The following is a 24,146-nucleotide window of genomic DNA, read 5'->3' as shown; positions in this document are numbered from 1 at the left end:
TGAAAATAAGATTGGCCTCCAGACTACTGTGGCCTAGAATCTATTGAGCTCCCCGCTAGTCCGAGTTCTATGCAGGGCCGTCTCAACATCATGGGCCCCCTAGGCAAAGTGATGCTATGGTAGTCCCATACTTAGCCGGAAATAAACAGCCTACATATTTCCTACTTATTTTCAAAATTTATTGTACTATACAAAATATAAGGTGTGGTCATTTATGGACATGAGACCCCCGGGCATGACCCCTCTCAAGAGTGGGACTGACAGAGCTGCAGCCCGGGGCCTGATATGGTTTTCATCTTTTTTTGTTTTTCACACGGTAAATTTAACATAGAGGAAGGGTCTGTGAAAAATCTAGAAGGGGGCTTGTAAAAAACCCCATCCTATAGGGAACCTACTGCAAAATGTAGGCGGTGAGGCCCGGGTGAGCCCATGCCCTAAGACGGCCCTGGTTCTGTTGGATTCTGTAAGTGTATAGTCACTAATATAAAAGCATTATTTCTTCACACCATAATTTTTCTTCTCAGCTCTCTGCAGCCCTCCAAACCACCTGTCATGGCCCCTTTCTAAATTTTCTTCCGTGACCCCCCCTCGAAGTATCCCAGTACCACTAGGGGGGCCATATGGCCCCCGGTTGAGAACCACTGCTGATCATAATCAAACACGATCCATTGAGAGGGAATGTCATTTAAATTAATATTACAAAATTAATAAATTATTAATAATAATTAGCGTGGTCCACCCCCGCTGACACTTCATCGTGGCTCGAACCATATTTTTTTTATTGCTGTTTTTGTTTAATTAATGTAAATTGGTAGAAGTAAAGGAATCAAGTAGGAATTACATGTAGGAGTTCCATTTCTACTGGAATTCCACGACCCCCACAAGGGTGGGGCTGACAGGCAGGATCGTCGTAATAGCATCATGGGCCCTCCGAGCCAAGAGACTTTTTGGAGGCCCTACCTGAAAAATTGAACTACGCCTCGTTTTTCTGAGGCACCTCTTCTCTTGAGGCCCTTCGGGCACGACCCGGGGTGGGGGAGGCATGCGTTAAGACGGGCACCGCCTAAAGTTCGCACCAGGCGTCCTCCTTTTTCAGTTTTGAATCTGGTAACCCTATCTGAAAGATCACATAATCCGTATTTTCACTTATTCGTTCGATCGTCCATATTGTCCGATTTTTTTTTGTGGAAAGAAATAATCGATTATTGCAAATGCACGAATTTTGTAATCGAAATTTTTGTCTCGTAAAAAAATTTTACGCTAAAAAATGACAAAGAACTCTTTCTCTCTTTCATCATCGCATGAGTTTGACTGAAATTTCGAGATTAGATGGCAGCACCAACAGTGTATAAATCAAGCCTCCATCGAGCTTATATTACTGGACAGAGTATGACGTCAGCGATCTCCGCCTTGGCAGTGCTGAGAACTGTCCCCCCCCCATCCCCCAACATCTTTCATCCTAACATCACGTGACTCGGCGAAAACGCACACGATTCCCCCGTTATTTTCTTACGGAATCCACAGGAAATTAAAACAATAAATGAAAGAAATAATTTCACCATCGATGAGATAATTCCAGAATGAAGGAAAGAGATAAAAATCCAGAATTAATGAGATATAATTTCAGAATCAATGAAAGAAGTAATTGCAGCATTAATAAAAGAAACAAATCCAGAATTGATGAAAGAAAATTCAAGAAATAATGAAGGAAAATTCCCCAGAATTAATGAAGGAAAATTCAATTGGTAAAATAAATTATTCCACATTAATGAAAGAAATGATTCCAGTATTAATGAAATAAATTATTTAATCTTTTTTCACCTTCCTTTTTTAAATCTTTAAAACGCAATATTCAGAGACCGAACTGTACATTTCTATGGGCAAACGAGCTTTGTTTTCACCGAGTCACGTAGTTTCCTTGCATTTGATGGCGCTGCAGTCGAGGCGGCTGCATGCTTGCTCCCTTCGGTAATATATGCTCGATGCAAGCCTCAGAATCTCTGTCGTCTGCTTCTCTGCAGGTCACTTGTTTTGGAAATCTCCTTGTGTCCTGAAAAAATAACTGAACTGGAAGTTTGAACTGCCAGTTCCGTTTGTGAGCTTGGCTTGTAGGGAACCGACTTCTTGTCTGTCGTCTGCTCATTTTTGTTTTCGACGCCTCCTTATGCTCATATAAAATAACCGAACTTCCAGTTTGAATTTCCAGTTCAGTTCATGAGCTTTGTTTATAAGGAGCTGAGCGGAATAAAGAATATAGTTTTTTTACTTTGAACTTCATCATCACCTCAGGAGTCACTTTTAAATTTGACATTAGATGGCAGCACATTACTATAAAGTGAAGTGTGAGAAAAATTCACTTTTTACGATCTTACCTGTCGTTTGCTGGTGTGGAGAGTGTTTTTTCCTTCGTTTTGGATGTCTCCTTGGGTCTTGTAAAAATAACTGAACTGGAAAATTGTACTTTCAGGTCAGTTTATAAGCTTTGTTTATAAGGAGCACAGCTGAATGAAAAATTTAGTTTTTTATAACTGAGCTTTTCGTCATCACCACATAAGGCACTTCTGATGTTGAAAGTGCCAACAATATTTTTTTAAATGAATGTCTTAAAGTATTGTAGAGTATTAAATTAATTTTAATTCCCCTAAATTTGTTAGTTCCATTGTGAATTCGCTGCAAATGCTACAAGGCAAAAAAAAACCCCAAAAAAACTGCTATTGGCGGACGGCGTAACGTTTCGAGTCACCCGGTATATACGGGATTCATTACTTCCTACATACAAGGACGTACTGGCCTAGCGGGAAGACTAAAAGTGCATTTATCGCACCCACGTCCTGCAGCAGGGGTCGCTAGGCTGGGATCTTTAATGGGGCCTTAGAGGCCAGATTTTTCACTGATCCCTCGATAAGGAACTTATAGTATGAAAAAAAAAAAAAAATTATATAGGCTGAAGCCTTTAGAAATTAGGCTGAAGCCTTTCAGCCCCCACAGAGGCCGTGCGACCTGTGCAGCCACATGGGGCACCTCTCTAGGAAAGGGTGCCAAATCTGAGTTGGAAGGTAAAAAAAATTTGTTGAGCTGAGAAGCATCATCGGGAGCACCAAAAATAGGTCCCGTACTGGCAGAGATTCCTTTCTCTTTTCTGCCCCTACATCGAGGCCACCTTAAGACCATCGTAGACCCGGATCCACAACTAGAGGTTTGGTCAGCTGTGTCAAACAAGCATTTTGGCACCCTCTTGTAATGTTGGAATCTTCAGAAAAAGTTGCAAAGCAAAGTTGCAAAGCAAAGTTGCAAGAGCAAAGTTGGAATCTTCAGAAAAAAAAAAAAACCATAATCAGTGTTCTTAACTACGGACGGTTCTTCGGCCGCGCGACCTGCGTGGCTGTATGGGGCATCGCTAGGTGCGGATCCAAGTCTATGTGTCGGGAGAAGCGAATTGTGTAAGTTCGTTGGATCGTCCCGTATTTTACGGGATTTGATTCGATCTCAACTATCAACGCATTCCTGAAATAATAATAGAAAGAGATAATCCACGTCGGATTTTCCACCGTGGCCCACGTCTCCAGACGAACCAGCTTATATCTCCAGGGGGGACAGAGCGGGGGTCACGGTTGGTCTGGAGGTCACCCTACTCATAATAAGCATGCATGATACTCATCATCAAGCATGCTTTATAACGAGTATCCACTTTTTCAGTCCGCGGGCCAGACACTGAAATATTTCCGATAATCACATCACCCGTCCGTACTTTACGGGACATCCCCGAATTTTTGTTTTTTACAAACCGTCCCGTTTTTTTTGATTTTCAACGAATCAATACTTGAGTTTCCATTTTTTACTGAAACCAAAGATCGAGATGGTAAATTACGGTATAATTGTGACTAACTACCATAATTAATTGTAGTCATACAATTATATTTATTTCACATATTTGTCAAAGTGAGGTGACCATACGTCCTGGTTTTTACACGAGATTCACTTGAAGTTTTATTCTTTATTGAAGTCAAAGATAGAAATTATTTTTCAACTCGTAAGTAATATTATGATAATTGCAACTATAAATCCACTGCAATTTGCAGCAATGCGCCATTTCCCGCCACTGTGATTTTTCCGTAATTTCAGTCAAGGAGGTTAAAAAAATATTCGTTCATTGCTCCATGAATTTCAGTAATATTTGGCAACTTCTCGTTTACTTTTGGCGATGTCCCGTATTTCTTTCGAGGGAATATGATCAAGCCTAGTTAAAAGTATTTTAACTAAGCGTTTGCTTTTTTGAGTTGCATTTCAACCGCTTACGAGTTGCAATGACGCTCTATTTCCCACCGTTGTCGATTTCTCAGCAATTCAGCAGTAGGTGGCAACTTCAGAATTTTTTTTTTTTCAGATAATTGGTGATCATTAGGGCTAAGATTTCTGACTTTTACAAATTTTTTATGCGTTTTGCATATTCCGCTATTTTTTGGCTACAGAACATTTTTCATGATTTTCAGTGAGTTTAGGGCATTTTCCATGATCTTCAGAAGTTGATGTATATTTCCATACATCGGAGCATTATTTTGCGTAAGAGGGACCCCCCCCCCCCCCAAAGCTATCTTCACTAGCTTCATATCTCGCAATTGGCGATTTCCTGCAATTTCCCCGCATTTTTCTCGAGGAAAATATGGTCAGCCATTTATAAGAGCTTATTTTTAGATATGTACGAAATATGACGTAAGACGAAATATTTTAGGACGTAAATGAATTCTTTTATGGAGCATATTCTGTCAGTTTTCAGGTCATAAAAATCCTAGACCTAGTGATGACCAACGATGGAGTTCGATTGCTGTCTCTTTGTGAAATGGTAGGCTTATTTTTGCTATCGATACCGAAACAATTTTCGCGGGCCGGAGATTATGCACCCCTACTGTACAACATATCAAAGGCTTACCCAAGTTCCAGTACACAGAACGGCTGGGAGACCGCCAAAAACGAAATACATTACTCATTTGGCGAGAAATCGCTACATTTGGCTCGGGTTCACGTACGAAATGAATTCGTAGCCATGCAATCGAATAAGCATTTCAATTTCTATGAAGAGATGGTATTTTTTTTCGGACCGAAATATAATGAGAAATTGAATTTTCCGGATATTATGCCGAAACTAATATTTGGAAAGAAAAAATGATTTGTCTCCTCTCCGGGAATCAAACCAGGATCCCATAGCATACCGGGAAAGTACTCTAACCAATGCGCCAGACACACACTTTTCGATTCCCGGAGGTGACAAATCACTTTTCTTTGCAAATATCAGTTTCGGCATAACATCCAGAAAATTCAATATTTCTCTCAGTATATTTCAATTGCCATTGAATTTTCAAACCTGCCTGCGGACCACAAATTGAGAAACGACGCCAATAACAAGAGAAGAAAATAAGTGAAAGTTAATGTTTCTTTTATTGCGAACAACGAGAAGCTGCCGCGTCCCGTATTTTCTATTTTTTACAGCGGCGGCGCATTAGTGTACATAGTTTTGCTCTTCTTCTGCCGCCAAATTTATTACCAAAAGATAAAATTCTGCAATATTCAATCAATCATCGATGATGTTTTTTTTAAAACGAATAAATTAATACAAAATAGAATATGCGTGTGTGTACTAGTCACGTGATGGGGAGGAAAAATGCGTAAGCGGCCGTCTGATTCGTTCATGAACTGACGTCACGGAGGAAGCTACCAAAAGGTGATTGGCTTCTCTCTCTCCCCCTTGGCGACTGATTTAACTTTTTTTTTGCAGGCTAAGCGAGAATCTTGGCGGTTAATCCATTGGATATTTGACTACTAACTACTACTAAACCGCACCGCTTCCACATTCCTCTCGGTTGAGAGGTCAACTTTAGGTCGCCAATTTAAGGCAAAGAGTACGAAATTTCTACGTCGCGTATTTTACGGGACAAAACCATTACTTCTCCCATTATTCCTGACTCTGGGGAAACGATCGTACAATACCAAGAATCTGGCGTTAGTTGCATCGCCAAGAGGTTCTTCACCTTCCGTCGCCAAGAGAATATGATTGAATATAACCGACCCAACAAGATCGTGTCATTCGGTTCGCCAGAATGTCTTCGGCAACTCTCTGCTTGGCGGTCGACGTCAAGTGAATGTACTAACGATCCCTGATGATGTCATCTTGGCTATAGGTAGGCAACAGCTAGTCTAGAAGCAGGGAAGCCCCAGTTCAGGAGCCAATGACAAGGACCCTGTTAGAAGCGGCGACAACTTTCTAATCACCGCCAAGTGTGGTGGAAACAGCTTTCGAATGGAAGACACGTGGAAAATGTGCGACGAGACAGAAATGTGCCGCTGACGTGTGCACAAGTGATTCTCCCGTGCCTGGCGGCGAACTAATCGATTATCCGGCACCAAAAAAAAAACTCGCCAATATGATCGAGCAACCGTGTATAATACACTATATACATATAACTGCAGGCTACACATCGCCCCATCAGATCATTGTTTGGCGAAAGACCGACTTAATCGGCGGCCATATCGCTCGTCATTACTATCAGCTGAACGCCATTGGCGCCAAGAAACGGAGATCCTTAACTATAACAATCAACGTGTCCCAAGGTCGACATGAAAAAAAAAGACGCCAAGCTCAAGACAAAAAAAAAGGCCAATCACCGAAGGTATGAGGCAAGATTCCAATTGGACAGCCGACCAATCGATGAGACTCTGACCTTGACATTCCAAGGACCCAACCGACCAATGGCGCAGCTTGCCGAAGCCTAGTCACTCGCCTGTACCCGGTACCGACACCGTGCTCCCGTGTGCGTGCGCTAAAAACATCAACAGTAGCAGCAACAATGATTGGTTAGATTGAGGGGGGAGGGGCAGTAAGTTGTTAGTCGTCCAGTCGGTTAGTCTCTTTAACAGTGGGCCGTGTTGTTGGCGAAGACGCGAGCGTCCAGCTGGATATGCAGCCTGGTCTGCGACACCGAGTGGCTCCGGGCAAGGTTCCCATGGTGGTGTCCGGGTGGAGGAGGGGGAGGCGGCTGCCGCCTGGCTGCGGACGATCTGTCGGACATCGCTGTTGGTCATCACCACGACATGGAAAAAAAGAGAAAAAAAGATTTTTTTTTTCAAATGAAAGAAAGAAATTGCCATTTAATAACAAACAATTTCAGGGTGAAGCATAAAAATGAATTTTTGGGGGGGGGGGGCACGATTTTCACTTTCAATAATACTAGTACTTTCAAGAATTTCTGCAACCCCCCCCCCCCCCCCCATAAGCGGATCTCTTCGCATGGGGCGGATTTCCAGCTCCACCCTTCCGCTTATAATACAAAATTTGCACTGAACGGTAGGGGGCGATCACCCTCTCCGTGTGTATATATATATATATGCACCTCCACCCTTATTATTTTCTCATTCGTGCTCTCCTGCTATCCTTTCCACGATTTCTGCCCACCCTGGCCTCCCCTGCACATATGTACACACCCTTGGCGAATTTCAGTAATTTCTGAAACCCTTGGCGTTCCGTTAATTTCTGTCCGCCCTGATTCTTTTTTCATTTCTGCTCACCTTGGCTTCTACTGCACATATATGCCCACCCATCTTTTCAAGAATTTCTGCTCACCCTTGGCGTTCCGTTAATTTCTGTCCGCCCTGATTCTTTTTCATTTCTGCTCTCCTGCTACGCTTTCCGCGATTTCTGCTCACCTTGGCTTCTCCTGCAGACACATATGCCAATCCTGTTTTTTTCAAGAATTTCTGCTCACCCTCGGCATTTCGTTAATTTTTGCCTCACCCTGATTCTCTTTTCCTTTGCGCTCCCCCGCTATGCTTCCTGCCCATCTTGACCGTTAAATGAATCTCTGTTCACTATTGGCTTTTCTTAAATTTCTGTTTTCCCTTCAATCCTTTTCTAATTTGTGCCCCTGCTGGTCTTTTCCCGATTTATTTCCACCCCATCGGCTTTTCTCGAATTCCTGTCATTTCCCCCCATTTCTATTTTTTGTTCTTGAATCTCTGCCTACTTGGACCTTCAAATAATCACTGATCACATTTGGCTTCTCTCAAACTTTTGTCCTTTTTTTGATCTTTGATGAATCTCTGTTCATTCTTTGCTTTTCCCAAATTTATGCCACCTTTTAATCTTTTACACTAATTTCTGCCTACACCCGGAAAGTTCTGCTTCCTACCTCCTTTTCTAATGCCCACCTCTTGACATTTTCTGAAATGTGGTTCCCCCAAACTCCCGGAGTTCCCTCCTTGACGTGCCGCCCATCCCCGCCAGGTCTAATAAGCCAAACTAGCGAAATGACAAATAAGTGTCATACGTACCTCTACTCGGGTAGGTCTTCTGGATGTTGCCAAATCTGTCGGGTAACGGGAAATGCTCGGTGCCCTGGAACTTGTGCAAGAACCTCGCCTCGAAATCTGAACCGAGAAAAAAAAAAAAAAAAAAAAAAAAAAAAACATGCTGAAAAACCATTTTAAACATAACAATGTCCAACAACGAGTCCTCCTTCCCCGAAGGTGTGACTTCACTTGCTCATTGAAGTGTTCAGAAAGCTCGGGGTTTCTCGTGGTTACTGCCAACCCGTGAGAGCAATTTATCTGTCACGTGTGCTCCCGCGAATTATTAAATTTGACTCAGTATTATATTGGCCTTTCTTCAGTCACAAACGTTCTCGTACCTGGACTTCGCGGTGTCCAAAAATTCATTTCCGCACCCACACCACATTGCAAAGAAGGCACTGCGACTAAGGTCAAGAGCGCTTACTTTTGTCAGTTAAAATATAAGGTGGCTCCTAATATGGCCACCCCCGATTGTGTGAGTTAGCTAACCAAAAACATCCGCTGGATGACATTAGCATCCAGTGAGATGGTCCCCCCAGAGTGTCACATGTTCATTTCCCATCCACCCATGCCGAGCAATATGGCGTCAGTTGCCTGTTTTGTGTTTTTCCCGTAACCTCTTCTTGATTTTCTCCGGCAAGTCTCCTTTGCTTATGCATGTTTTTCAAAGAATTTTTTCCATGAAAACCATCCTACTCTATGCAGTTGTATATGCTCATCTCATTCGATTGGTGCATCTTTTACAAGTTGTTCATAATTATTGGCAACTGTTTTCCAGCCAAACAGAAGCTCAGCCGTCTAAACCGAAAAAGGGGACCAACTACGAAACAGCCGTTGCCAAACAAGCCAAAGAATCAAACAGCAGCAACCCAGCAAAGAACAATACTCAGAAAACCACAGAAGCTGGTACTGCAGTCTATGCGGTGATGGTAACTAACTCGGGGGGAAATTTCCCATATTCGTGGGAAAAATTGGCCGAAATTGGTCCACATGGGAAATTTCTTGGCGTTTGTAGGAAATTTAGAGAGGTCATCAAACAAAAGAATTTTTGTTGAAAAACAAAATATAAATGCACAACAATGCTTTTCTAGTGTAAAATAGTTGACTACATATTTCCACCAATAGATGGCAGCACAAATTTCGGAATGTGTGGGGAAAAATTTAGTCAAAAGGGAAATTTTGCTTGTTGATGAGGTTACCCTCACTGAGTCTAATTGATAGTGTAAAATACTTGATTACGTGTTTTCCCCCACTAGATGGCAGCACATTTTTCGGAATGCGTGGGGAAAATTTAGCCAAAAGGGAAATTTTGCTGGAAGAGGTTACCATAACTGGCCCTCACTGCTGCTGACAAAGGCATTTTTATCTGTCCCAATTGCTATAAATAATAATGTTTTAACAATCTCATATTTGTCTTGTACCTACTCTTCTTTTGCATGATTTCACGATTTTGTTCTTAAAATGAATTTTTAATGGAGTATCTTGTTTTGGATCCACTTTTGACTAGCGAAAAGGGTTATTTGGTATCAGGTTTATTCATCTCTTACACAAAAATTATTTAAACTTCGGTAAAACTGCCCTATGAAACTTGAAGAAAGGTCACGATTCGTAGAACATGGAACAAGGGTGGCCATATCATGTGAACGTGCTCCTGATATGGCCACTTGGTAGGCTTCAGGATTTTCGGTCTTTGGACTAGTAAAGCTATTCTCTTGGGGGGGGGGGGATGTGAAATTTATTTTATGAAAATTCCATTAACCTGAGAACGATATAAAAAGAAATGGTTTTGATTTTTTTTCGAAACGGCGTCTAGAAAAATTTTCAAAACTTAGCATGGCCATATCAGGAACACCCACTTTACATTATTTAAATCTTGGGCTTCTCAAACTAAGCAAATGCTTAGTTTGAGCAAATGCTACATTATGGCAAGGCCGTCTAAAGAGCATCGTGGGCCCCCGGGGTCAAGTGATTTTTTTGAGGCCCTACCTGGCAAATTCTCGAAAATTTCAATATTTTAATATTTTTCATTCTTGTGAGGCCCGGGTAGGCCCATGCGTTAAGACGGCACTGCATTAGGGCGCCGCGAATACAAAAACGTTTAGAGAACCCCCGGTCTAGAGCAGTTGGCCCTAACCTACGACGTATCACCTGTAATTGTGTAGGAGGCGTGCGTATCGCTAGGAATGAGCAAGAGGCGTTCGTAACTTTTAGAAATGCGTACGAAGCCCAGAATGCAGCTGGTAAATGGCTTGCGTGCAGTGTTGCCGACAGTCAAAAACATTTTCAACTAGATTCTTCATCAAAAACAATTAGAAACCGGGCTTAAAACAACAAGAATTAATTTTAGTCATTATTCAAATGACCAAATATCCCGTATTTCCCGGGACATTCCTGTATTTTATCGTAATTTAATAATATATACTACTAGTAGAAAAAAAAAATTTTTGAAAAAGACTGGAAAAAACAACCAGACGGGATTTTTCCCGCATAAATGGTCGAAAAAAGAGACCAGATCTGGTTGGAAAACAACTAAGTTGGCAACACTTCTTGCGTGCTCCTTGAAATTGCATATGCTAACGAGGAGTCTCTCCAACTGCTTTGTTATGCAAACGAGGAGTCTCTCCAACTGCTTTGTTATGCAAACGAGGAGTCTCTCCAACTGCTTTGTTATGCAAACGAGGAGTCTCTCCAACTGCTTTGTTATGCAAACGAGGAGTCTCTCCAACTACTTTGTTATGCTAACGAGGAGTTTCTCCAATTGCTTTGTTATGCTAACATTGAAAACGATACAATTTATGCTTTGGCACAATCATTAGATTGCAATCTACAGCATTTGTAATATTTGGCAATGTATATATCGATGTTTCCCTGCACAATTACATGAATTTTATTGATAGGATTTTTGGTAAAAAAAGTAGGACAAAAATTAGAAAGTAGGAAAAAAGTAGGTCATTTTATCAAAAAGTAGGAAGTAGGGCAAGTGGGAGCCCTGAGCTTGTGTAGGGGCATGTGAATGGGGCTTGTGTGTGCTCCACCCTGGATATGCTTAGGTTTGTTACAGCTAACTAGCCTGGAATTGAGTTGCATCCGTGAAGGGAAACATCCAAGAATGGTAAAATTGTCCCTTATCAACGAGCGCGGAATAATCCGCTTTGGACAGTACGTATAAACCCGTAATAATACGGGAGTTGAATGGGAATTTCTCCTACTCTTCATAGGCCTATCTTGGCCCGTCTGTATTCCCACTAAGAGCCCTCAGTCGCTGGGAATGGGGGTAAAACTTTGATTCCGGTCTGGTCTGGTGAATAGGAACAGTAACGTAGGCGTGTGTCTGGTTTTTCAGGTAATACGGGACTTTGCTGTACCAGCGTGTCCCCTATACGTTATAAGTTCCTCAGGAATATTAACTTGGGGTAATACGGGACAATTAGAGCACCAATGGCTCCGGTTCTATCTCCAAAGCGCGTCACTGGAGGATTGCATCGTATTAGATAGAAAGTCTGATGATATCCGAGCCAAGGATGTCGCCCCCCGGTCGATGTTGAGAAGCAAATTCGGGGGGGGGGCGGGTTAAAATTAGTTAATTACAGGTTTCTTTATTCATTAGGCCAGTGCGAGGGAATTACTACGAGCTCCAAGAGGTGAGCCGCTCTCCCACGAGTAACCCCTGAATTCCCCTTCTTAATTAAGGCGAGGAGAAATTTAGGAGGTTCAGAGGGAGCCCCCGTTCGCAGAAAAGAAACGCCACTGACATATGGCGTATATAACGGACGCAGTGAAATCTGTCTAAAGCGGTACCCGTACACTCACCTGATATAGTGTCAGCTGGCTGGGAACCCATCACAGACGAAACTCTCTGAGGAGGCGTCGGGGTGACGTCCACGGCACCGAAGGAAGCGGTCGCCTTCAGCTGCGACGGGGGCGCCGGATACGTCGGGGAGCGGTGCGGAGGCGGCGGGGGAGGTGCCGCCGACCTGGCGACGGGCGGGGGAGGCGGCCTCGTCACGGGCGGCCGGGCGCAGGCGCTGAGCGGCCTCGTCGGCGGCGGGGGAGGCGGCGCGGTGGCCATCTTGTTCACGTGCACGGCGGTCGGCGACGAGTTCGGAACCTGGTTCAGGCCGCTCGGCACACTGTTGTTCCGCGGCGGCGGCTGCGGCACCACAGTCTTCGCCCCGGGGAACCTCGCGACACCGGCACCACCGTTGTACACCGACATCGCGGCGGCGTCCGCGACGCCGAAGCTCTGGCGCCGCTTCACATTAGGAGGCTTCAGCGGCGGGGGAGGAGGAGCCCGGGCCATCACCGACGGGGCGCCCTTCGGGGGCGGCGGCGGCCTGATGTTCGGCGGGGGACGCGCGGGCCGTATCTTGTAGCCGAGCCCCGTCTGGGACAGAGACCTCCTAATGTTAGCGGCGTTATTGTTCCTGCTGGCGTCGTTGTCCTGGTTGGACGAGAACCTCGGCTTCTGACTCGCCGGCGGCGGAACCGGCGCCGGTCCCTTGATGTTGAGGTCGCTCGGGAAGTTGCGGTTGACGACGTTGGCACCAAGCTGCTGCTGCTGCTGGCGGGCCTTCATTAGCGGACTAGGAGGCTGAGATCGGCTCATTCCGACTGCATTCGCGTTGAATATGCTTTCCGTAGAGATTTCGCCCTCGCTCGCCCTGTTGCTCGTCGAGGAACCCTGATGATCACCTAAGAAGCAAAGATCAAAATCATTAATGAGCAACGGCGACGACATCACAGCGACAAGTGAATCACGGCAAACTAAAAAACAAACTCACCCGCTGGCGGCCTGCACCCGGTGGGTCTGAGCTTTGGTATGCCCTGGGCGAAAAGACCTCCCGGAGGTATGAACGGAGGCGACGGACCATTGTTCGTTGCCGCGGAGCCGCTGTTGGTGCCACCGACCGTCGACGACGCCTTGCTTCCTGTTTTGGGGGGGGGAATGCAAAAACGGGAAAATGTTACACAAACACACGAAAAGTGACTCGGATGCAGTGCCGTCTTAACGCATGGGCTCACCCGGGCACGGCCCGGGAGCCTCAGGAGAACAGGGGCCTCACAAAAATGAGAATTATTTAAAATTTTCGAGAATTCGCCTGGTAGGGCCTCAGAAAAATCACTTGGCCCGGGGGCCCATGACGCTCTTAAGACGGCCCTGCTGGGATTGCGACAATTATTCGACCGACGCCAAACCGATCAACACAGCTTTTTCCGGCCACTGGTCACGCATCAACTAACGACTACATTCGAATCCCGTTATAACGGACCCAAAACAGACCGGAGAAATCACTACGTTTTAACGAAATTTCGTTATACGGGAATTCCGGGTTTTTTTTGTTTTTTTTTTGCATCGTTCTTATGTAAACTTATCTGAGGGGATTAGAAATGCGTTCGTTGAAACGAGATTTTTTCGCTATAACGGTGTTCGTTTTTTAAAACGGGATTTGACTGTAATTGACCGCACATGTAACTAGTAAACACCCTTGCGGGAGGAATTACTAACGAATCCGTACACGCCGGAACTTTTTGAGTGCATATATGTGGCCCTAACTTCAACCCCTTAATACCCTGTAGGACCTCAGCGAGGACCAAAATGGCTGACGGTTCCGCTCGTATATGAAGGCGTCTTAGCTCTAACCAATTTATCCCGTCAGAATTAGGCGTTTCGTGTTCTACTGGTGCTGCCACCTTGTGTTCAAAATATTATGCAAAAGCATTCACTTAGGTTTTTTTTAGATAGTTTAAACCAGTTTCTGACATCAAAAACCAAATCATGGCTGCGGATCCCTTAACTGACCTGGAACTGTGCCACAGGGTCACTCAGATGATCTGTGAACACGTACTGTGTGTCCCTTGAGTGATGTTGAAATGTGCCGTGGGCCACTTAAGTGATGTGAAATTGCATTGCAGGTCACTCACGTGATCTGTGAATATCCCGAGGGTCATGGCCCCCACGAAGGGGAGGCTGACAGGGCCCGGGACAGTTCTCATCATTTTTTGCTTTTTCACGCTATAAATTAACTACAGAAGGGGAATGTGAAAAGTCTAACCGGGGCCCCGCAAAAGATCATAGCCTAGGGGGCCCCGCTCCAGGATGTGGGGGCCATGCTGAGGATCCTTTAAGTGCTCTGGAACTGTGCCGCAGGTTGCAAATATACTGCGGGTCATTCAAGTTACCATAAACTGCGAAGCGGGTTATTTGAATCAGGGCCACAGCTAGAGGGGCAGAGGAGGCAACTGTAAGTCCAGACATGGTCCACGCTCTGTCCCAAGAGGGATGTAAGCGTTTTACCCCGAGGGGTTGGACCACGCTGGGGAGGGTCGAATGCACCGGGGCCAGGGGCCCGTTTCCGAGGCACCCCCGGTCCTCAATCCCTATGATTGAGGCTCCAAGCCGTCAGGCCTGGTCCCCTACCTCCATTGACCCGAACCAAAGCCGAAGCCGCCCCCCCCCCCCCGAAATCCCCCTGGAGTTTTATTTCCATATATAGTATTTACATTTTATACGAACATTCCATGTTCATTTACACAAAAATATTTTTCCCCCTTTTTTTTTTCACAGCATGTATTCCTGTATAGGATCTGTATCACATTCAGGTGCATGACATGTAAGACATTGGGGGGGGGGGCGACATCATGATTGATTTTATACATTTCTTTTCCTTCTTGTTAATTGTTTATCAAATCACTCGGGGTCGGTTGAGTCCTCCTCTGATGTTGACTGAATTCGGGCGACTGGTCTCTGGCGTCTTGATCTTGTGATGAATTTTTCCTGGTTGTCCTCCAGCTCTTTTATTAGTTTGTCAATCTTCAACATTCTGCCTCCATGTACCGAAATGGAAGTTGTTTGTTATCTGGCATTTGGTGGCGTAGTGCGTTGGAGTACCTTTGTGGCCACATTTGCAGTTGTCGCTGCTGATTATTTTGAACCGTTCTAGGTACGATGGGAAGGGCCCATGTTCTGAGAAGATGATTACCATACCCCTTGCCCAGTTTCGGTCTTTTAGTTTGACTCTTGGTAGTACTCGGTGAATTTTTCTGCCTGTTTTTATTTCTGCGTCCCAGCGGTTCTGCCATTTGAAGATCATTTCTTTTCTGAATTTGTCTAGGACCCAGGATGTGGGGAATGGGAGGTGATGGTCTATGTCTTGGTTACTTGTTGTTGTTTTAGCTAGCTTATCTGCCTCCTCATTCCCCCCAGTTCCCCCTTATGGGCCCTAACCCAAGACAGGCCAAATTCTAGGTGTTTTGATGAGCGTTTCTCTGATGATCCTGGCAGCAGGCGTGGACAACAGAAATCCACGCTGTCCTGAGTCTAGTTTCGCTTGTATTTCCTTTGTGAGCCTCGTTCCTCACATAGGTGCTGCATATGCTATTATTCTTTGTATAACTGTGATATATAGTGTTCTGCGCATTTTGCTGTTTATACCCCATTTCGTGCCCGCGCTGGATAGAAGCTTCGGTAGTAATTTGTTTGCTTTATCTATTTGTTGTATTGTATGTTCTTTAAAGGAAAGCTTCGGATCTAGATGTATTCCTAGGTATTTGAGGACATTTGCCTTTTTGATTTTTACATTGTTACTCAATCGAATGGAGAACGAAGCTTTTTTAGGTGAAAACCACATATATTTAGGCTTGTCAGCTGCCAGAGTCAGTCCATGATTCGTCAGCCAGGTATTGATCTTTTCTAGGGCTTCGATGGCCAGTTCTTTTGTCGATCGTATTGTCGTCCCTGATGCGATTACTGCAATGTCATCGGCAAAAGCTTGGACTTTGGTGTTATCTGGCCATTCTAATTTCAAGAGGCCATCCAATACGGCATTCCACATAGTGGGACCTGAGCACGATCCCTGTGGACAGCCTCTCTTGTCATCTTGTGTGTGATCAATCCGCTTGGCGTGTCAATTGCGACTTCCCGATCTTTTAGAATGCTGCAAGTTGTTTTGAATAACTTTGTTGGTAGTGGCATTTCATGGAGTTTTTCCACTATGTAATGATGTTTTGAGGGCGTCAAATGCTCCCTGAATATCCCGGGATGCCAGGATCACGTCTCTTCCTTCTGTTTTTTGTTGGAGAATTTCTTTTTTCAGTTCTATTAGCGCATGTTCCGTAGAACGTCCCGCGCGGAACCCATATTGTTTTTCACTCCACCATTTCTCTTGTTCTGTGTGGTAGGTTATTCTGTGCATTATTATTCTTCCCAGGGTCTTGCCAATTGTTGATAGAAGTTGTATGGGTCTGTAACTTTCAATGTCCGCCGGATCCTTGTCTTTCTTTAGGAAAAGAAGCACTTGCCCCTGTTTAAAGTGTCTGGGGAAGAAAGGCTCCCATATCCAGGCATTTGTTGAATATTGAGTGTAGAAATTTTGGAAAGGACTTGTTGATGCATTTTAGAAGTTTGTTGTTTATATTATCCAGTCCTGGGGATTTCTTGTCTTCGAGTCCGTTTATAACTCTTGCAATTTCTGCTTTTGTTATTTTAGGATCCTCGAGGTTATTGCTTCTATGAGGGGCTGTTAGGGGAGGCAACTGCTCTGGTGGGGGGGGGGGGGAAGGCAAATTGGACGTGGAAACAAAGAACCCCCATTATTAGATTTTAAATTGGTGGGGGGGGGGGGGCGGCGGCAAAAAAGTAGTTACGGCCCTGATTCGTATGATCTGTAAATATGCTGCGGATCCCCTTAAGTGCTCTGTTGCAGTGTCTCTGGAATTGTACCGCGGGGTTACTCAAGTAATCTGTCAAGATACTGAGGGTCCCTTAACTGATCCGGAAATGTGCTGTGCGGGCTAGAGGCACCGATATGAATAAAACATTGGGGGGGGGCGAGAGTTGTCAGTCATCCCGTTAATACGGGACTCAAGACATGTACAGGAGGGGGGGAGTGCATTTCACTGTATATTCACAAATTTTTGGAGTGGGCTCACCCCCCACCCCCCCACTCAAATTTATTGGAGATCAAGTAGCCTCAGCCCTTGGGTACCGGCGCCCATGCAGCGTGTTCACCACTTGAGTGATCTGGAACTGTGTCGCGGGCAGCTTAAGTCATCAGCGAATATGCAGCGGATCCCCTAAGCGATCTAGAAACGTGCCGCTTAGTTCATTTCATGTTTGAGAGTCACGGGCCCACCACATGAATGATGACTCCGAGGTGCCACAGGTTGAGCACGTACAGCTGTAAATGTTGGAAAGAAAAAAAAAAGGGGGGGGGGTGCTCACCTGAGATTGAGGGTGCGCTCCTGTCATTGGTCTGAGCTTTCTTCAGGGACTTGCCTTTGCGGATCTGGGACAGGAGGGCGCTCCGGTCCGGTGCCGATCCCGACATCGCGCCGGCGACATTGGGCAGCGGAGGCGGAGGAGCGGGCGGCGGCGGAGGAGGAGGCATCGTGAGGAGGCGCTTTCACAACAATCGTCTTCCGTAGCGACGATGAAAAAGATATATAAAAAAAAAATACAGTGAGTACACATAAATAGTGAACAAATTACACATATTCAACCGTACTACCCTCCTGAACCATTTCGTCGCCCCCACGGGGAGGGTAACACCGCCACTAGTCTAAAGGCGGGTGTCACACTATAAAAGTCTAATAAAAGATCTTTTACAAAACTGGGGGGGGGGGGAAACCTATTGGTCTTTACATTAGTCGACCAATACGCTTATTGGTCGCATTTTTCAAGTTTTATAAAAGAACTTTCTAAAAATTTTACAGTGTAACTAGCTATAATACCCACTGCGCTGCCCGGGTTTTCTTCAATGAGGCTTTTTTGGATCACGTGATATCTCCCTCTTTCTTTGAGGGACATGCAAACCGTGTCTAAAGATAACCAATATGGCGACTTCCTGAAATAAACAGATCCAGAGATTCAAAGAAACGTAGAAATGAATACTTTTTTTTTTCCTTTTTTAAGGGGCGCAAAGTATTTCGATCCCCCCTCCCCCTCCCTGAACTTCAAGTTATCCATCTCTGCCTGTTTCTGCTTCCAAAAATGCTTAATTAAAGCTGTGGAATTTTTTCGATGTACTTTTTACGGGCCCGTAATTCATTTTAAAACATCCTAACCCACATGAATTTGTGCAGTTGAATATCAAAAGACAATACGGAGACATTAATTTTCATGCTTGAGAAGATATAAATACACGGCTGAAATCAATGTTATTACAATTTTTAAGATTATTGATGTGGCGGAAAATAACACCAAATTTTCGCATTTCTACAGTAAAATCGGCAACTTCAACACGGATTTCTATGAGGATCACCCTTTTCCTGCCCTCAAAGTGATGCTGATGATAATTATGACGTCTATTCAAAAAGCTCTCATTACTGAGAGTATATTGAAAATGTGGCAAACCATTATAAAGGCATAAACTATTGTAAATATACTGGCAGTGTTAAAGAAGTGACAAACCGTTGCAAACGCATTGCTAGGGAACCACGGTAACCAAAGTAAACGTTCGCGAAGTGATTGTTGAGGCCCAAAGAATAATTTTTGCATAATTTTTTTTTTTCTCTGAATATTCTGAGGTGAAATGGACTACTTACTGACGTCACAAGCAGAGTGCGCAGGCCTTCTATCTCTAGGAGGCGCTGCCTAAACCACAGTTCCGCAAATTCTGTACCACTCCCAACTCGGAAATTTTTTTCTCGTCCCCCTTCTTCCTGAGCAGTTCCCATAGGATCATATACCACTTGCGTAACTATGATTGCACCCCCAGCCCCCCCCCCCGGTATTTCCCATCCCCCTCAGGGGCCGAAATTGCCTACTTTGGGCAGCACTGGTCTTAACCAGTTTCCCAAACTTTTCGTTCTACTGCCACCATAAGAATTTATTTTTTTCACCATGAAGGTTGCCGTCAGGGTCTGTGGGTTCGATCCTGCGATGTTCTTTTGCGCAACGAACCTAAGGCGGCAACCGATAGATGGCGCCTCAATTCCCAACCCGATTTCATCGGTAGTAAACAGCCGTTAGGGGCGATATGACCAGAGTTGGATGATCATTTATGATCTCTTTGACCGGAAGCCCCTTGATGCAGTCTCCCTTTCTTGGCCGAGCCGTGTCAAACACCCTTGTGATGGGGAGGGGAGGTGTGTGTCTTACTGATGCCATTACGAGAGTCCACAGAACAGTATTGGGTCCCGCTACCCAGGCGAGGCTCAGATAGCCATCTAGCTAAAGGAAGGTGGTGCGGGGGGGGGCGAGTGTGTCCCACATGAAACACTTTTAGGTTCCACCAAGCGGCCCACCCTCCTGCTATGTTAATACAGACGGGGGGGGGGTATTATATCCACATATGACTCAACGTCTTGCTTGAATTGTAAATGTTTGACCACCAGGGCCAAGATCGCCATCTCGTCCATGTGGCAGCAGGCATCAACCAAACAAGTGCCCCTCCTCCCCCACGACCACAAGACCCATGGGCCGTGATCTTCGGCAAGAGCACGGGACAGATTTTTTACGGGTGGGTTCTCTATAATGAATCTACAGTGTGAAAAAACAAAAACATAAGAGTTGTCTCGGGAAAGAGGCTGGAGCCTTGCTGGGCCTACCCTTGCAAAAGCCTATCCCCTCCCCGCCCTTATTTATTTAGGCATTAACTCCCTCCCCGAGTCAGTGGCACTTCATTGTAGGCACAGTATTCCTGCATTTATCGCAGGGCACCTGAATTCACCATACTACTATGCTCTGGATCCCAGTCATCAAAGAGACCTCAAGAGGGGCCCCTGACGGAGGAGACGGGGCTGGAATGGGGATCCATGGTCGATCTTATCAATTTTTGCTACTTTAGGGAAAATATTCCGAAATAGGGAGCCCCCGTGAAGGCCAATCAGGGGGTAGGATCGCGATTGATTTTGATTTCATCCATTCCTTCTTCCGATTTAGCAACTATCAGCGCAAGGGATGCCTCCAGAGAGGTGTCCACGTGTAGACGACCCCCAGCCCCACAAGTGCCGGCCCACACATACAACGGGGGGCCCACCTGCACTCAAGCACAACCCGAGGAGGAAAAAAAAACAGAAAAACCGGACCACGTGGTTGGTCAATGGCCGAGCGTGACGTCACAACCCCCACAGAAGAGAATTTCGCGAGTGGGCCGCTCACTAATCACAGATGTGGGCAAACGACCACACGAAATGGTTCCGATTACAGCTGTCATCCGTTCTGTCGAAGCGCCGTCTGGTGACGAAATCCGATGGGGAATGTGAACGAGCGTAGCACCCACGTATAATGTTTTATTATTTTTTCATTTTCCAGGCGTCCCATCGCAAGCCATGTCCCACACACCTCATTGCAACGGATCACTAATAAAAACCTCCGAGTGTCTCTTCAAAACACGCATTACAGTGATTAAAAAAAACAACCTCTCTACAAGAGTCGGGGGAGGGGACGGCCGACAATAAAGCGAGCGGACAACCCATTTAAGACGTGTAATCATGACAGGCCGCAACACACTTGAGACGCACACACACAACGGGCGCTATTGTTCGCGACGAACGTTCATTAGGTCATATACGAGGTAGAGAGATGGGGGGGGGGGGGTAGGAATTCCGTTCTATACGACGGTCGAGATGAAATCAAAGAGCTCATTAATACCAACTATAGCGGATATTATATGGATATTTATTCCATTAACTATTTTTCCATTCCCTTCCGTCAACTCTCGACCGCTTTCCAAGCGTAATATCCGAAGATAGCCCGATGCACAGAAAGGGCAGACATCGGTACAGCGGACAACATCGATGACGAACCCACTATCCGCAACAGACGAGTAAATGCACTACGAATGGGCAACAGAAACCTGGACTGAGAAACCTTTTTTTTTTTTTTTCCAAATGAAATGGAACCTCCACACAACGGACACTCCCCGTTAGAGGATACTTTTTGAAGTCAGTCGGAGCGGACAATGTATTTCGCTATATATCAACGGAAACTTCCCGAGAGCGAACAAAACATTCGGTCCCACGGTGTCCGTTACCGACAGGTTCCACTGGGTGATCTTAAAGCTTTCGTCCCCATCCGTTATAAACGGGTATGCTTTCACGCAGTATAACAAAACGCGTTATATATAATATATATTCCCTTTCCACCATTCTGTGAAAAGCCACGAAGATTGTGTAAAGAAAAACCTCCGTAAAGCGGACAGTAAAATAACTGAAAAGACTTCTCGTCCGTAGTTGGAAGGTAACTACATGAGGTAAAGGAAAACGGGTAAAAATAAATTTCCCAATGAGAATATTCGGTTCGCTTTAGTTTTTTCTGGGATTGCAAACCCTCTCATCCGTAATAGACGGGGCAGTATGCATCTCCAGAGATTTCCTTTAGATAGTCAACAGTGTTTTCTTCCCTCAAATGGTCGGGGGGGGGGGGTTAATTAATGGCATATTCTCCCCTCCCCCATACGGTGGATCGGAAACCTCTGTAAAGCGTACAGTAAATCCACAATGTGAGGGCATGTTATACGATTTTATAAAGAAAAATAGACAAAATACTATTTCCCAACGTAGACACTTCAGCTGAGAAGTTAACCAACAGTTTCCGTCATATCTGGGGATACAAAGCTATACACTCGTCCGCAATGGAGGGGTTATATCCACAGCCAGAGATTTCCGATACTTCAAATAGTCAGTTTTTTTTTTTGGGTGGGGGTGGAGTAAATAATGGAATGAGCAAGCCCCCCCCCCCCCAAAGATGGATCAAAAAAATCTGTAAAGCGCAAAATAAATCCGCAATGTGTGGGTATCTTTTACACCGATGTAAAGAAAAATATATTAAATTGTTGTTTCCCATCGAAGACAACATACTGTAATTATTCAGCTGCCAACATAGTTTCCGCTATATCTGCGGGGAGGTGCAAACACTCATCCGCAATGGAGGGGTAATCAGCGCCCGCCTTAAAGCATGGGCTCACCAGAGGGACATCAAGAAAAGAGAGGCCTCACAGTAATAAGAACTGGTTGATATTTTCAAGAATTTTTCAGGTAGGGCTTCAAAAAAAAAATCATTTGGCTCGGGGACCCATGCTACTCTTAAGACGGCCCTGGGGGGGAGGGGGTAATATCTATCCACTTCCAGAGGAGCTTTTTGATATATCAGTCAAATTCCCCCCCCCCCGAACGAGGGGTGGATGCAGAGGCGGATTCAACGGCGGGCTTCTAAAAGGGCCCCGAAAAACCAAAACTCCACACTTTTTTCAAATTCAAGGGCCCAGCATTTTCTTTTGCGCCCGGGGCCTCGACCAACTTTAATCCGCCACAAGGTAGATGATTAATAGCATGTTACCCCCCCCCCCCTCCGCAGTGGATCAGAAACCTCAGTAAAGCGGACAGTCATGGAAACTGGCGAATCCTTTACCCACCAAAAGAAGTTATTAATATTCTTTCTCATCAATCAGAGAATTTGGCAACAGAAAATCCGCCGCACAAATCACACGGAAAAAAAAAACCCATCCGTTTTACAGAGGTTTTCCGTTATACCCGATGACATTAATAGAAAGAATTTCTTACCTACAGGAAGCCAAATTTTTTCGGGTTATGGCAAAGCACACACTGGCTTACGAAACAGCAGAAGAGGAGGGAAAAAAATTGAGCCGAAAGCCTACCGATCGACCCTTTTATAGCGAACGATCGCAATAATGGGCTCCCCACCATAAACCGATATGTGTAAAACGGGAAAATAAAAACGTCGATAGCATTTATTGTTATTATACTCATCTGCAGATAACGAACATCCTGCTCGGTAGAAAGGATGTGGATAAAGGCTTCTATAAAGCGGACGCCCCACCCGGAAGCCCAAGATCGCACCCAGAATCGTTCTAATTGTTGGGTGAGGGGGGTGGGAAAGCCTAATTACTTCATCTTCCCAACTGAAGCTCTGGGCCCCCCGATGGCCCCCAACACAGTGAGCCCAATTCGTATAACAAACTCTTTTCGTATCGGGCCTTTTCAGACGATTTGAGCTGTTCATTTCCCGTATTTATTCAAAGCAGGCCAGAACACTCACATACCGTGGCCAGTAACGGCCTCAACCACACAGCCAGGCCAGAAACACACAGCCCCCCCCCCCTCCTGGTAAGACAGACGCTTTAAAAGGTAAACCGGGCTTCTTTCATCGAGGCAACTTCCGTATAAGAACAAAAACAACCCTAACGTAGAAGAGGAGGAGAAGGCCCCAGCCACGGCCCGAGAGCCAATTAAGGACCTCAATGGCAAACACACGACAAAATGGTAAACATCGGCACCGGGCCAACAAAACACACACGACCAAAAGAAAAACCTTCCAGTAAGAAGCTTCGAAAAAGAAAGAGTGAAGGGGAAAAAGCTCCTCTTGGCTTCGAGCCCGATCGAGGCCTCCCCATACGGTATACAGTAGTAAGAGTTACAACGAAAACAAACACACTGAGAGACCTTACCCAGATCCTGAATAGGAAAAATGAGGCCAATCTCGACGGTCCGGGCCCGATTGGATGTCGGCTAATTAGCTGTTGATGGGGGAGTGAAAGTAATTATCGGGGATAATTGGAGGCCTTGTTGTTGAGGGAACTCTCTTTTGTTTTTCTCTCAACTATGAGGAAAGGCCGATTGAGGCCGCGCGTTCAGACCGGCTTCCTTCAAGAGAGGGAGCGTTTTGTGCGTTGAGACTATTAAGAGACCGGATTGGTTTTGGTATTTTTTCGACAAGCCCAGATCAGGAACACCTCTACGGTAGACCCTTCCTCTAGCCTCTATAAACTCACAAGAGGCCCGGGCTTGATCTTGTACAAATATTGTCACGTTCAACGCTGCTTAAGTGTACAAGAAAATTAAGAGGCCCC

At 45.2% G+C, this 24,146-nt stretch overlaps 1 protein-coding gene across 1 annotated transcript in view; it reads right to left on the bottom strand.

Moving 5' to 3' along the window:
• Positions 1 to 5,414: 5,414 nt before the first annotated feature.
• LOC149067782 (uncharacterized) overlaps positions 5,415 to 24,146 on the bottom strand; it is a 40,786-nt gene continuing 22,054 nt past the window's right edge. The window contains exons 2-6 of the mRNA XM_089252009.1: positions 17,558 to 17,751; positions 13,119 to 13,265; positions 12,148 to 13,029; positions 8,320 to 8,415; positions 5,415 to 7,063 (exon numbers count right to left, since the gene is read on the bottom strand). Coding sequence (XP_089108135.1) covers positions 6,903 to 7,063; positions 8,320 to 8,415; positions 12,148 to 13,029; positions 13,119 to 13,265; positions 17,558 to 17,723 — 1,452 coding nt within the window. The 5' untranslated portion in view covers positions 17,724 to 17,751 and the 3' untranslated portion in view covers positions 5,415 to 6,902. The remainder of the gene's footprint in view (positions 7,064 to 8,319; positions 8,416 to 12,147; positions 13,030 to 13,118; positions 13,266 to 17,557; positions 17,752 to 24,146) is intronic.

The sequence above is a fragment of the Pholcus phalangioides genome, unplaced genomic scaffold (genome assembly GCF_987345545.1).
Source record: "Pholcus phalangioides strain wild (caught in Gottingen) unplaced genomic scaffold, Ppha-v1.0 ptg000028l_1, whole genome shotgun sequence".
Taxonomy (NCBI): Eukaryota; Metazoa; Arthropoda; class Arachnida; order Araneae; family Pholcidae; genus Pholcus; species Pholcus phalangioides.
This window is presented reverse-complemented; position numbering and strand designations above follow the sequence as displayed.